General features: G+C 38.2%; 1 protein-coding gene across 3 annotated transcripts in view; it reads right to left on the reverse strand.

Annotated features, from left to right (window-relative positions):
* The window catches only part of DOK7 (docking protein 7), a 66,710-nt gene that overhangs the window by 27,644 nt on the left and 22,797 nt on the right, over positions 1 to 16,269 (reverse strand). For all 3 annotated transcript variants that reach the window (XM_069794683.1, XM_069794664.1, XM_069794675.1), the window contains 2 exons: positions 15,236 to 15,343; positions 11,672 to 12,534 (listed from right to left, as the gene is read on the reverse strand). In XM_069794683.1, the coding sequence (XP_069650784.1) occupies positions 11,672 to 12,534; positions 15,236 to 15,343 (971 nt within the window). The remainder of the gene's footprint in view (positions 1 to 11,671; positions 12,535 to 15,235; positions 15,344 to 16,269) is intronic.

Below are 16,269 nucleotides of genomic sequence, written 5' to 3' on the forward strand. Positions count from 1 at the left end.
AATAATTCATTCATTTCTTGACACTGAGACATTCCTTCTCTAATGAGGAAAGGGCATGAGCTCCAACCAACATGCATAAGAGACATTTTACACTTTTCAGTGAGCAATAGCTCTTATGCCACTGCACTGAGAATTATCCTAACTTATCACAACTGTTCTTGTCAAAAAGTTTCTGATTAACAGAAAATTAATTCCACCAAGTATACAAAAGTGCATAAGTATCCCTTTTACTCAAGTTTTCTGCTTGCAGCAAGATTTAAAATCCAAGTCATCTATCCACAAAGGGATTCTTTTTTGCAAATAAAGAGTTTAACTACAACTCTACAGTTACAGTGACAAACAGTAAATAAAGAAGGGCTCAACTGTGAAAATATTTCAAAAGCTGGCAAAGTAAAATCTCAGATGTTAAAGACAAATTAAACGTACCTCTACAGATTCTTAGAGATGGAGAAATTTTATGTTAAGCTGTAATTACCATTTTGAAACATTCACCTAGGGACTGCCCTAAGAAAAGTCTTTTCCTCCTTCTACTTCCTCCAAAGAGTGTTGTTCCACAGTGTGAGCTTAGCTTGTGCTTGCACTAAAAATACACTTGGGCCTGTTTTGTAGCCGATGGAGCTATGCCAATTTACATTAGACTAGTTATTTGATTCCTTCCTTCCAGCCCATTCCACATACAGACACGAAGAAAAGAATCCTTGTTATAACCTGTGCATCCTGCTCCACACAGAGAGAGAACTAGAGTAGGCTTAATTATGAGTCTATGAAGAATAAAAATGAAAGCCTTGCAATGTGATCTTTGCATTCATTTTCCTTCTTTTTCAACCTCACATTTACAGCTAAGGTTACTCAATTTCTCCCACAAAAATATTATTAATCAATGATCATTATTAGAAAGAAATGGACAGAACTAGAAGGACAAGTAAGGGAGAGAAAGCTCAAAATAGCAATATTAAGACAAGTGTTTTCCTTTATCCCCAGCCCATCACTGAAATTATGGTTTCTCAAAGGTAATGAAACTATAATTAAACTGCACAGCTTCAAAGGATACAGATACTTAACTATGCATGGGGGTTGCTCACAGGCTTCTCCTATATCGGAGAGCACTGCTATGAATTAGTAGGTATAATTATTTCTGTAGTTTTCCAAAGCTTTCTATAGCAGTTATCTCCATAGCACGTGTGTTCTGCTTGACTTTGTGTTTCAAGGAATGAGATGAATTGGCAAACTTAATCTGGCAATGTTTTCCTCGTGCTACAGAGGATTCAAGTATACAGTTACTAGCCCTGATATAGCCCACTTAGCACTTCTCTGTCCTTGTAATAAACCAGATCTGGAAAAGGTTTATATTTCCTTAATATTTTCCAGGCTCAAATTTCTTGTACATTCAAAATTGCTTCCAATCAGCATTGAATTAGCAGAGGATTCCACAGAATCCAGACTACTGCAGAGGATGTGGCTAGGGGAGAGGGAACACAGCCAGAGTTCATGTCCTACTGATTCCCAGCTGTTGAAACAGTCATTTCAGTTGATTGACAGCTGGCTGCTGCAGTTTATACTGCGAATAGCACAATATCCTCATGTGACAAGACTTAGGAGCACAAAGTCAACTTTAAAGCCCCTTTTCCATCTACCCTTTGGACTTGTGTGGGACTGAACTGCTTCAGAGAAAGTCTCGAGGACAGCTTTCTTTCATCTACCCTGCTTTAGGAAAGGAAACATGGAAATACATAAAAAATAATGCCAAGGAAGACATACAAGCAGAGCTTGTATGCAGTGAAGGGACTTTACTGCAGCCTAGAATCTGTATGTAAGACTGGTATTCACTCACCCCATCCTGGCTGTCATTTATCACATGGATCACATTAACAGTCACTTGTTTTGATTGTTTTGATCTTAACATCCCCATCCCACCCAACTTTTACACACACACAAAACTTATGTGTTCTTACAGACACATTGATGCATCAAACTTCACTGGAGCTGAAGGAGAGGGGATGGAAAAACAACAGTGGCTCCACATAACATTTTTCCCCACACATCTGTCCTACACCCATGGGTTAAATTACTCCCTGAAGCAAATTAGTTTTTCAAGCAACCCTTCAAGATTCAAAATGTTACCGCACTAGCAAGGATGGCCAGAATTCAAGCAAGTCCTTCCCTCCACACTCTCACTCAGGAATAGAACAGAAAAGATTGTGTGCAACTGATAAAAAGTGGGTTAAAGAGCATTTTTTACACTGTAAAAAGATTTGCTGAGTTGGTCAGGTGCAGTAACTTTAAGGTATCATTTTGTCACCTTGGTTCTGACCCAGAAGTCCTACACTTCAAGCTGAGTTTAGCCAGCACCAAGGAAACTCAACGCTAAGTATCTACTTACTTAAGACAGGAAAATGGACTAGCTGAAATATTTAACTGCAGATCCTCAGATAGCTTGAACTGCTCCAGAAATTCCCTGTGGTCATCTGCTCTCACACCTCTTACTGGGGAATTGCTCAGAGTTTTACCTAATCCCTATTCAGGCAAAATCGCTTTTGACCTAAAAAAAAAAAAAAAAGAAAAAAATTAAAGAAAAAAAAATCATTGCATCAAAAAGATTTTCAAAATTAGATTTGATGCAATATGCCTCTTCATAAGGATTTAAGAAAAGAATACATGAAGAAAACATAATACAATTATGTTTTTCTTTTCTTCCTCTGTTGTTACAACTTGGCTTGAATTTCAGCCATATCCTCAAGCATGTTCTTGATATCTTGCTCCTTTCTAAATGCTAAAAGATTGCTCAACCCTCAGGCTAATCCCATTCTTAGAAAGAACTGATTTTTAACTGCCATGATCTCAGCTGTAGACTTTCTGAATCCACTGACTGTAAAGGTTCCTGCATTAATAACATCTTTCCAGTAACTCTGCAGTTCTTGAAAGGCACCATTCTTCAGGCTCAATTTCACACACACAAAAAAAATTCTGTTGAAATAATGTATTCAGTGCCACTGCTCTGTGATCTTTCATTAAATAGAAAATGGCTTTGAACTATTTGTTGAAGTTATAAAAACTAGTGATAGAGTTCCCAGCATTTAAAAAAAAAAACAACTGTAGAGCAGCTGCTCCATCCTGCCAGGTGGATTTCTTCTTTAGTATCTCTTATTAATGAGTTCCTTTTCTGTCCACAGCTCACATGAAAGGCAAACAACTTTCTGTCTCTCACTACAGCCTGAAAAACATCACATTTAATACAATCTTTAGCACTTGGATTGAATTGTCCACATCCAAAGTACTGTACAAACACCATCCCATCAGTCCTGACAATAGCCTTGGGAAGTAAACATTATCCAGATACAGATATTACACCTAGATGGACTGGGGTAAGCTGGTCAGAGCCACAATAATAAAACCGTAACACAAAATTCCTAAATCAGTCCAAATCTCAAGCTTCTTATGTCTCTTGCACACCCTGGGGTGGGCAATTCCTCTCCTATTTAAAGTGAAACAGTGCCCAAAACACCATCATCTGCACTTTGCCATCACAAATTGCTGCCAGGAGTCTGCAGTAGACAACTAGCTTTATAGCATAACAGGCAGGTTTGTAAAATGCATCCAAGACTAAGCCAGGCAGGGCAAGAACATCAAAGTTTAGTATGGATTCTTTCTGTATTTCCTGAGGTCCAGAGCAATCAACCCCACTCTTCTACTTACGGGGCAGGGATTGAAATCTGTCTCTCTTAGATATCTAAGATCCACCTTATTTCTTTTAACTCACACGCAGCCCAATTCTCTTATGAAGCAAGTGTTTTAATTACACTGATTTCAGTGGCCCTTCTTTCAAAAATGTCAGAGGAAAGCCCCCTGAAGTCTGCAAAAAAGCTTCTGCTGACCTCAGTAGGACATTTTCATCAGAACTGTACAATTGCATGAGAGGTAAATTTGGCAGTCCCATCTACTACGTGGACTTTCAAAGAATTCCCTTTCTTTTCTTCAGTAGACAAGTTCCCTAGCATTTCAGCAGAAGCATTCACAACTATGTATAATAAAGCGATACATAAAATCACAAGGCAACTAAAACAGTCCATCCTCAAAACTGTTTGGCAGGCATTTCTATACCAGAATGGATTACCCACATTTTCTAACTCTTCTCCCTATGGGAAGTATTCATTCTGTCCTGAACATATAAATATTCTTCAGTGATTCATTCCTCAAATTGATTTCAGTGTGGGTTTTTTGTGGAGCAGGTAATAAACAATTTTTTATCGAGTGAATTTGTTGCCACACTTGCCATTTTCTTGCTAACAAATGCCAAAATCACATTACCCATATGAAGGTCTTGTTACCATATTATTAAACTTTACTAAGCCAATATTAGAAAAAAGTATTTGCTCTTTATGAACAAAGTAATTCAGCTTGGCATAGGGTTGCACAATTATATTAGAAACAGTAAGAATTTGCCTACATCACAACCGCTACACAACTGATACCTTAAGGTTCTAATCTGATTACAAATCCATATGGGATATTATCAGCCAGACTGAAAGTATTTCCATAGATATCTTGAAGTAAGTATATTGGGCATCAAGAATTACCAAAACTAATTCCAATCACATGTCTTGTCATGAGTTGTGGACAAATTTAAGCACAGTTTGTGTAATATTGTTGGAACACATTTCATCCTTCTAATTTGCATACTTCCAGTTTTAAGTGGCTCTGTCAAAAATGGTTGGTAGGAAAGGTCACACCCCCACTGAGTGTCTATTTTCAATTCTCTCATCTACTCACAGTGAGCTGCTGTCAACCCTCCAGACATCCCATCCAAATGATTGCTATCCTACTGATACTCGCCAGTTCCTTCTGAACCACGCAATTACTTTGATATCAGTGACTGTTAATCAAAACAGAGTATTTTCTGCATAGCATTCTTTAATCCATGATCTTAAAAATATAATGTTAGTAGACATTACAAAAATTTTGTAGAAATGCAAGTCAAGGAACTGAGGGTTTTTTAAAGCAACTTTGTTTATGCTCTTCCAGAAAGAGATGAACCACATGGGAATCAAACCTAGGAAACTTAATCCAAGGCTGCCACTAGAGTTATTTGCTTCCCTCTGAGTTCAGCTCAATGTAATCCATGCTTTCCTAATCTCTTTTTGTGGTTTCTTCCTCTGCAGGTGAATTCTACTTCCTCCCTTTTAGAAAATGGAGATAGAAAGTGTCTGCTAACACTTCATAGGATTCTGTAGAATTTTTCCAGAAAGAAAGGGATTTCTATTTAGAAAAAAAGCTTTCCATTTTCCCATTGTGGCCGTTCCAAGCAATCTGATCAGTCTCTTTACAACTAGGTCAAAAAAACCCAACCCCCACAAACCCTACATTCCAAAGAGAGTAATTTTTTCCAGCTTTTATTGTCAGACTCCTCCTCCTTCAAAACATTTTTTTCCTCTCTCTTCAGAAAAGCTATTGCTCCCAACAGAGGAAGAAGTAGATATCAGTTGTAGTAATAATAAAAGCTATTATCCAGCTTGATTGTATTTAGGGGAGGAAGTAGATTTTCCCATTTGTTCATTCTGATGAGTATAAAAGGTCAATACCGTGGTTTATCAATATCTTCACTGGTTCTCTGACAGAACAGCAATCCAGCAACACTTCTATTTAGTACAGAAGAATGAATTCCATTGAGCTATGTTGTCTACATTCCCTCATGTAGGAAAGATGCTGTCTTCTCTTGACATTATTAATGTCATCTCACTTACCAGTGCTTCTGTGGCAGGCACTTCTTTTCCAATTACAGACCACAGGCTATCTATTCCACTTACTGCCTGATCCCAAGAAGTGCCAAGAGCTTAATTCTTATTATTCTGAATTCAGATTAGAACCTTTATTCTTAGCACAAATGCTGTGGGGATTCTTTCATGACAGATGGAGAGTATCTTCTGTATTATTTTTCAGGTAAGAGGTAAGAAAGCCTCCTACAGGGCCAAAAGCAAGTCAGATCTGCACAGTTCTGGTATGGTTGGCATGTCTTGTATTTTACTGTGCTATCTCAAATCCAGAGACATACCTATTAAGTGAACTCCTCCAAGCAAAGCTTTGGAAGAGCCGTGTCACTTATATGAGCCCTTACCAGCAACAACAAAGTAAAAGGAAGCTGGGTCTCTTCTTGATTCCTTGGGAGTGAAGCCTATTGCCAAGAAGCATTATAATATTGTACAAAATAACAGCGGTAAACTGAGAAGAAAAAAAAAAATCTTCCTTCCCCTGTGAACTGCTGATAAGCAACATCTCAACAGTAATGTATGTAAAGTGCCAGATTGCCAAATTATGGTCCAGTCCAGTCACCTCATTTAGTGGTGTTAAATGTTATGGAAGATGCACCTCACTGCAGGTTAATGTATCACAGTCAGGACTTAAAGAAAAACAATTGTAATTAAATCTTAAAAGAGAGTACAAATGCAAGCTTTCTAATTCATGCCAAAAGCCAATAATACCCAGAATCAATGGTCATCAAAGCATACGAGACTCTCACAAACACACTGTCACTCAGGTCAATAATACTGATGACTGACTTCCAGATTCCTCTGAGGTGCAAACTGTTCCTGTTACAGTTTTGAAGGTGTGTGTGTTGCCTAACTGCCCAGAGCTCTGAGATTAGAGCAGATATATAAGTAGGAACAATGCCGTAGAAGCTTACAAATGCATCCTTCTCAACTGAGAATTTAGACAGCCTGTAGCTTTTCTGAAGGTGGGAGGAAGCATAAAATGTTACAGCATCACACATCAATACTGTAAAAGAAAAAAAAAATCTTTGAAAAGAGATGTAAAAGGCGTGTAATTACAAATAATCATGTTCCCATACTTTCAGAGAAAGATGGGAAATAAACACACTACAGGATAAACACATAAGGTGTTCAGTCTCATGGGGAAAGAGGTAATGGCTCCAACAGAAAAAAAAATAGCTACATTAAAGCTGTATATAACGATATACTGTGATTTCTTTAATATGTATTTTAATACTACATTAGAAAAGTACCTGATTAAAAGACAAAAAAATTGAAAACATTCTCAGTTACATAGATGTGACAACGCAGTCTGCGGCTGCTATTTCTTGAATGTCACTACACAAGTTTACACCTTATAGACCATCTCTTTTACCACTTTCAAAAGCAGTGTCTACAATGAAAGGAGACACACCAGCTAAATCCAGGGTTAAGGGGGAAGTACAGGATTTGGAAGATAAAGGCTGTATTCCCAACCCAGTTACAGGCTGTTCATGACCTTGGTTAAATCAGTCCAGGCGAGACCACAAAACAGACTTCAGTGCAAGATGTTCTTTAGAGTTCAAGCCCCTTCTCTGCCTGAGGACACATTAGCCTTGCTTTTCTCTAGGCTTAGTCTCTCCCTGGTCTACAATGCACAATGGAAACACAGACATTCGTAGTAGCTCTAGGTAGTAGCTCTAGATCTACTCAGAGACTCTGTACTCACAAAAGGCTGCATGTGATTAACAAGACCTGCAGGGTCATGGTGCCGCGTGATTAAATAAACTGAGTAAAGTGCCTGCTCAAGGATCACAGTACAGACATACACATGCCTTCCCTCACAGTTGTAATGCAAAATAAAGCAGTTCCTACAGAACAGACTAAAAGAGGTAAATTTCCCATCAGCTTATCAAAGCAACTCTCCACTTAAACAGAGATCCACATCCCCCCAAGGCAGGTACCAGATCTCCCTATCCTGTGTAGGGAAGGGTTCTTAGCCACTCAGCGCTGTGGATCCTGCTACCTGACAAAACCCCTAACCTCTTTTCTGCATCGTGACCACAGCATTCCTGTATTTCCGCTTAGATATGCTGGGAGATTCAAAGTTTGAGGCATACAGTTACTGTGGTTGCAGGAACTATACAAATACCTCGCAGAGGATTTGGGTAGACCAGCTCCTAATTTGGGACCATTGTCACCAAGGAGGTTTTGGTATTGTTAAATGAGCAACTAAAGTAGATGGCTGAACACCAATACAGAATTGATGATAACAGACACACACAAACTGACACTTTCTTTTCTCCTCTATAGTGGCAAATTAACTACCAAAGCAGTAATCAGGACTATATTTCTACATACATAAGAACTCCCACTGACATAAATATGAGTTTAGGCTGAGCTAGACATACATAAAAGTCATTCCTACTAATACGCATATTTCAAGCTGTCAACAGTGATTTGAATAGAAAACTAAGTAGTGTGAAGAGACAGCCATAATCATTCCATATTAATTCAACTTGCAAGAAGGTGGTCAGGGGACAAAAAGCAAAGCAAAACTAAAACCAGTACTTGTCAGATGGAAAAGGACAAAAAGAGTTGGAAAATAATTTTATTTTTCAGACTTCTAATAAAATTTACAAACAATGGTGGTGTAAAAAAAAAAAAACACCCTATAAAAAAGGTTGACATAATTTCTCAAACTATAGCATCAAATGAAGTTACAGAGCAACAAGCATACAGTGAAATTCTATTCATCAAATTAGTATTAGCTAAGTAGCTGAAAATGTAATAAGTAAAGTCTAATAATAAATCTCTACAGCTTACTCAGAAATCCCATAACAATCCAACATTCCAAGCTTAAAATATACTTACAATACACAAAGAATTCATCTCTGCAATCATCTACAGCACTGAAATCACCTACGCAAAAATTACATAGCAAAGGCACACCTTGTGAAGTTTGTAGAGAAGGACATCTTGAGCACACTACAATAACATACAACAGAAAGCAAAACACCCTGCATGCTTGCTTATTAATCCCCAATGTCTAATATGAAATACAATATAGAAAAAATAGAAGCAATATTTAGTGACTTTCTTCATGCTGGTTCTATTCTTCATCCAGAGTGAAGCAGAAAGGCTTCCTTGCCCTATTTTCTGTTTGAAACTTGGCACTTTCCCACGGTATGCTCTCCCTACGTTCATCACCATCCTTGTCATTAGTGGAGCAGGTGGTTCTTAACCAAGTCAATCCCAATCATGAACGCCACCATGCCTTCCACATATGCATGTCTTCATCCTGCAACCTGTCTCCAACTCTTCACATGCTGAACTCCCAATACACACAGACCTAACCTCGATTTGCCAAAGTTTACATACAGGGCAGAAAACAAACCAATGCTTATATCCTTTATTACTGCTGTAGACTCTCCTCTACTCAGGTCACTCACTCACTTTAAATAGTAGGCATTTAAAAACCTTCAACACAATTTAATTAACAGCTTAACTTGAAATTGCAAAGGAACTCCAAACACTGGCACACTAAAGCCTTTTGAACATGAATTTAAATAAATGTGAAAACCTGGTGTCTTCATTAATCCATAAATCAACTCCTCCTGGCCCTAACTGCATCTTAAGCATATTCTGTTTAGAGCACAAAGATAAGAATTATTTTTTAGTTACAGCATATGGATTTGTGCTTTCACCATATTCATCATGAGAAAAGCCAAAGACAGTGTACATTAAATATTGCTAAAATAACTCATCTTGACAGTTTGGGACAATGTATCAAAAGGTTAATTTTTCTTTCAGAAGTAAAAACAAACCCATGAATCATTCCATTTAATGAGACTTCTTTCCTGACTGCTTACAAATGGGTAGGAAAAAAAAAGGTAAGATGTGTGTATCTCATGCTAAAACAAGAGTTAGTAAGAGGGCTGCACCAGAGTTTCTCTCGCTAAATTTGTTTAAATATTGACAATCCCTGACATTCTTGCCAACTGATATTTTCAGGGCAACCAGAAACAGCATGAAACCTGACAGCACTTTGCAATAAAGGATGTGGGTGTGTGTGTTGTTGGGGTCAACAGGCAATTAAAGAAGTAGTGACATAATTTAGTCTTTAATGGTTTTGAAGATATACAATGGAATACTCATTTTCAGCTTCTTGTCTGCCACAGATATCCAGGGAAAATTTGACAAATTCATGTCTAAACTGACAATTCAGATCACTCAGAAACATTTGGACCATGTGAGCTAGCTGTACATTAAATTCTTTCCTCACTGCCCACAACAAATCCATCTTGGAGCTTTCTGATCCCAAAGCAGAGCTTTTCTAAGAATCAGTTTTGTGCAATTTTCCCAACTTCTCTCTAACTACAGGCGGCAGACACAGGAAGCCGCTGCCTGCACTGCAGAAAGAACAGAAGTGAGAGGCTGAATCTCAGGCCCTTGCATCCAGCCAAGCTTTCAGAATTAGGCTAGAGGGCTAGGAGGGCCTTTGGTGCAGATGGGTGGCAAGGATGGTCTTGGAAGAACACTGATCCTACTGATCAATGGTAGACACAACCTTATAAGGCCTGTCTCACCAGTGTCTCCCTACCGCCCAAATGGTGCAAGTACATGACAAAGTAACGTCCAAGGTGCTGTTACAGAGGCTACAAAAGCACCTCAGGCAGACAACATTTTCTAGTTTTCAGACATGTGAAGGCAGTCAATGATGCCAATGCATGAAACACCTCATGAAAAGAAAATAATCCCTCAAGTTTACAATCTTTTAATTTTTCTTTCATAACTTACTATATGCTCAAACCCTTTTCATAGCAGTGAATTATGTAATCTCACATGCTCATCTAAAATGTACACACTTCAGTGGCAGTATTTAATTCCTCAAACATAAGTCTCTCTTGCTGAATCCCTACTTCACACATTCCCTAATTTGAGCACTCCCTCTAACCTTCCCAGCTTTTCAACAGCTCACCAACACAAGCAGCTTTACCTTTTTGTAGTTTAGCAAACACAGTCACAAAAAAAGTCTTTTCCAGAATGGGTAAAAACAGATACATTTTCTTCATGCAACGTACAATTAATGTACAAAGCTTACTGCCATAAAAAGCCAAGAATTTAGCAGGGTTCAAAAAGAATTTATAAGAATATCAAAGTCATACCTACAGATACTGGCAAATCTGTTTAGAAAGGCCTGTGAATCTCCATAACTCAGGTTTTAAGTCTTTATGTGACTGGTGATCAAAAATAATTTTTCCTGCAAATACACTGTCCTGGTAGTAGACCACTAATGAGTTTTTATATACCTCCTCTAAAGTATCTGTCATTGGCCAGTTATAGTACTGGATTATTTGATCTGCTATGGATTGCCATGCTGACTTGACTATCTTCTATTTCCCCAGTGAGAAGTTTTGCAAACCTGGCTTCTTGTGCAAGACATGCTCAAACAACAATGATAAAGAATATAAAAACATCAATAAAATAAAAAGATAAACTGTGGTCACCTTAAGAGCAGCACATACTATTTGACCTCCCTTCTTTCTTCTTTTGAAATACCAGCAGCACAAGACATCAATGTCCTTCATGCTAAATTACTGTTATATGACAAATTCAGCCCTCTCAGTGCCTATAAAGCTTCTGTCTCTGTCACTGTAAGCCACTCAGATACACCCAAAGCCAAAATTGACCAATTTAAAAGTAATGATCGATGGCCTATATTGTTCAGTGTTTTCTTGATCAGGCACAGATTTTGAGCAAACCATGGGCTAAGCCTCTCAACTTGAGCATAAACAACACAAAAGTTATTACTTGTTCAAATTATAAAGGAAACAATAGTATTTATGACCTGCAACTTAAATCATTTTATATTAATCATGCTATATTAAGCAAGGCTTGTTAGCATCTGCTCAGTGTTAGGTATTTACCTTTAGTCCACCACAGATTGGACAAGCTGAAAAAAGAGCTCTTGTCATCCCAAGGTGGGGGCTACATGTGTCATAGGGGTCAGCTGAGGCCCCACTAGGTGGTGACAACTCACTACTTTTGGAGTCTGACACCTGTCCTTGTGGTTTTGTGTCTGACCACCTCGAAACAAAATCCACATATGTCTCATCACTTGAGTCCTTGCTGCTTTCTGCAAGTGAGGATGAAGGCCTCCCTCTGTCCTGGCTGTGCTCAGGTACCCTCCGTGGTAGTAGCAGTTTTGGGTCACTAGCACCTTGAGGTGACAGGGCCTGGTCCTTGGATAGCGTGGAATCTGCACTCTTCGGTTGCATATCTTTAGAAGCTGCCTGTAACAAACTCCTGGGTATATCGTAAATATGTCTGAGCGAGCTGGGAACCTGATACTCTGATCCTGCACCTCTCTGGGGCTCACTGTGAGGACAAGTACATAAATTCTGATCCGAAGGAAAGTTCAATGGCAAGCTTAGCAATGATCCAAACTCATCACCATGGCAAATGTCCAAGCTGCCAGCATAGGAAGAGAAGCTTCCAGAGTAAGAAGAGTGACTACCAGTAGCTATTCCACTGTCAGAAGAGCTCTGACGACCTATTTCCTGTAGCTGTCTGGATCTGAGGGGCTTTGGAGGCAGTTTAGTGGTGCTACGTGCCCCTTCTGGAAGGGTCTTTTCTTCCCCAAGATAAATGCCCTTTGCAGCTGCCAATCCATGACTCTCTTGAGAAGTGCTGGCTGAAGACTGTTCAGGCCAAATTGTCAATCTGCTCCCAACACTAACATCTGAGTGGCTGGTATCTGAAGACGAGCTTGAAAGACTTCTGTCGTCTCCTAGAAAAGAAGAAAACACATCAACCTATGTTTAAAACACAATCAACAGACTGAAACATGGCAAGTACGTACAAACAGAAAGGACCCTGAGATTCCATCTGCTTTTCGTAAAGGGAACTTCTGTCAGAAAGCCAGAATTCCTGCAATAATTCCTATCCCCATGGGAAAAACAAAATGCAAATAGTACGTTACCTTGCCATAAACATACCATGCTGCGGAACATAATGCATTCAGGGCTAAATTTTTAGAGTTTATGCACCAAGTTCTCCCCTTTTCAATCATATTTTACTTCTGTACAGCTAATTGGTTTTATTTTAGATAATCCTATCTTATGTCACAGGGAATAATCAAAGTCCCACATTCAGAATAGCTGAGGATGCTCTGAAGAGAACCTTGTTACTGTAACCCAAAGCCCTATAAGACATTTCCATGTTTCTATTTGATCTGAATCAACCAAATGATTATCTTATTTGTACTTTTTTTCTTAATTTAAATCTTATCTGACTGACATCAAAGTGAATGTTAAAGAGACATCAAAAATAAAATCGAAGTTAAGACTGTCCTGTTCTCTCCTCTGAGCTCTCCTACACTGTACTTCTCCATCATATCTATACCAAAACACAACCACACCTCACTGTAACAAAAAAAAGTGAGAATATTACTATTATAAAAATGTTTACATATCTAGATACAAAAAGATCTTCCATGATTCATCTATGCACATTTTGCAAGAAATTTTTTTTCTCACTGATACTTGCAAGAAGGACAATTTGACAGGTAACTACTGCTATCCAAGACAGAATACGGAAGAAAAAAATTAAACATTGGCATGAAAGGGCCATAAGGGCATAAGGACAAAACACAAACATCACACAAACACATACACAAAACCAACCAAACAAAAAAAACCCCACTTTCTTGTAGTGACACACACACTCCACAATGTTATTTTCTTTCTTCTTAATAAAACCAATGTGAAAACAAAGGCTGACAGTTGGATCATTTTGTAGGTATTAATTTTATTAATTTTAAACCTTGGGCATAAGTTGCCAGATAGGGTAGAAAGGGGAAGGGTCCACTGCAAATTGTGACCTGAGCTTCTGGTGTTACTAGGGTATTTCTATTCTCAGTTTTTGAGGGAGAAGTTTAAAACAATTGTCCTGCTCTTCTTGGAGTAATTATTGATGTATACTATCACAAAATAGCAATGTTTATCCCGTGAAATCTAATTCTTTCTTTTCCCCCAGTGCCCATTGCACAACACTGTCTTGTGACCCCTGTGTAAGTGTAACTACTGAGATTAAATTATACAGTTGCCTAGATGGAAGGCACAAACTACAAAAATATTAGTGTAGTTCTCAGCAACAAGCCTGGAAGAAGAAATATACTTGTTAAATAAAAGTTATTCTGCTTACAAAAACATCTATTTTTATTTTAAAAATAAGATTGTTGAATTTACTTGAAATCACTTCTCTTAGACAAATATTTTAGGCACTTTAGAACTCTGGAAGGGAAGCCCTCCCACAGTCTTGAAGAAAATGCTCTAACTGTGTAGAGCTACATGTTCTCCAAGGCAGTGGCAGAACCTAGATCTCCAGATTCAGGCAAATGTTCCTTCCATCAAACCTACAGGGACAGTCTTGGTGTTTTATTTCCCATAAACACAAATATCTAATTTTCCCATACAAAACTTAAATAACAGAATATGAAAATCTTACCCGAGGACTCCTCATTCTCTGAGGATTATAACATTCTTAGGAGAATAAGGTCATAAATTTAAGTAATCTCAAGCAGAGAATGTATACGAAGTTGGGCCATGTCTTCTAACCAGACTGACTGGATAAAAAAAACAGGCATGCTTCTCTATCAAGTTGCATTTGTTTTTCATCAATCTAGTCAAGTCTAGTAGTTATATGCCAATCAAGAAAAACCTCAGGAAGTCTCGGTGGAATTTAGTCACAAACCACAGTACTCAGCAGTGTCAAGACTAAAGTAGCCATTGACATGTATAGAAGTACATAATTAAGCTCCTGAGGATCTTCAAAGGGCCATTTTTAGGCTTGTAGGTTTTAGAGCCTAGGGCAAAGCAGATGTTTTGAGGATCTAACTTCTGCTATTAAACAATTCAAATGGCAGTTCAGGGCATAGGCCCTTTTACAAATCCAGTGCTAGACACCAATTCTACTTTGATGCATAAAGAACTCCAGAAGGGACATGTACAGATAGTACCACAAAGAGCAAGAATAATAACACTTACAAGCAAAGCACCGGAGTCCTAGGTTTTACTACAAAAATCTGCTGTAAGCCTGATTTGTGAACTATATAAGTCAGTCCATCTCCCAGGCCTGAGTTAGTCAAGTACTTAAGGAGATATCAAACTTGACACAGACAGTTCTTTTGAAGTTGCACATGCACAAATTCAGTAGGATTCAGCATACTAAAGGATCTTCCTATGTTAATAGCGTTTGATCCCAAACTCACCCTGCTTAGTTGCAAAACTGCAATCTATGTTAATGGACTTTAGACAATGCTGTTGAAGAACTGCCCCACAAGCAACAGCAGCCAAATTAAATATCTTGACTGTTTCCCTATTATTTTTCTTTTAAACTCAGCATCTTATAATTATATACATATGCTCATTTCTAAAGCCTGGGAGGGAAGGAATACCACTTATTTTTATTTACTTAAAGATACTTCTTACCTCCACTGCCCTGGCGACTTGTATGGGACAGCAAGCTCAAGCGCTTTTCTAATTGCAAAGCTTCATGAGCCAATCTTTCTTCTGAATAGGCTGGATTTGTACTTGGATCTTTAAAAAGAAACAGAAAATAAATAAACAAAAAAAGAAGAAACAAGGAAAATATATAAAAAGAAGTAAAGAAAAAGGAGACGTATTCTTATGTCAGGTAAGAATGTTAGATATTCTTAGGTTCTTATGTTTGATCTTTTGCTACAGGAAGGGAAAATGTCGATCAGAAAATGTATAGGACAATCTGCCTTCAAGCACATCCTGGAGAAGTGCTACATAATAAGTTATAATTCTAAGCGTCCAAGGCTTTCAGGGATTATACCCAATGTCTGTAAGAGTTACCACCAGGGACAGAACCCTGAAGAGCACAACACCAAAGGCAATAGCTGCAGAGATAATTAGCAACCAGCAGGTCTAGAGGAGTTGAAAACTAACACATGACCTGTAAAACGTGTCCTGACTTCACTGAACTCATTGGGAATTTTATCATCAAGAAAGACCAAATTTTTCATCTTACAAATTCAAAAATCTACATCATAAACTCAGAGTCATAGTGATTAAACTATCTGATATCTTCCAATCCAGATCATCTATTTACAAAGATGCTGCTTTCAAGCTTGATGTTCAGAAGGTCATTAAGTTCAGAAGTCAGAGATGAAATAAGCATGCCTTCATGTTTAATACAAGACAAGTTAGAATGGTAAAAACTATCCTAAAATGTACTATCAGTGATTTTCCCCATACATTTTAGTGAGCTTGCCATTCCAGCTGAAATTACTTCACTGAAGAAGGCTCATTCTATTCCAATAGAAAGAGAAAGACCAAAAGTTACACAGAATGTGGAAGAACGTTCATCAGTAAAACAGGCCAGTTTCCTCTAGACCATTCTGTTTCCAGCCAGGCACAACAATAAAACCAGATGTTGGAAGTAATCATAACCATCATCCCAAGAGAAATCTTACAGATTTCTTCAAACAGCACTGACA

The sequence above is a fragment of the Haliaeetus albicilla genome, chromosome 1 (assembly GCF_947461875.1).
Source record: "Haliaeetus albicilla chromosome 1, bHalAlb1.1, whole genome shotgun sequence".
Lineage (NCBI taxonomy): Eukaryota > Metazoa > Chordata > Aves > Accipitriformes > Accipitridae > Haliaeetus > Haliaeetus albicilla.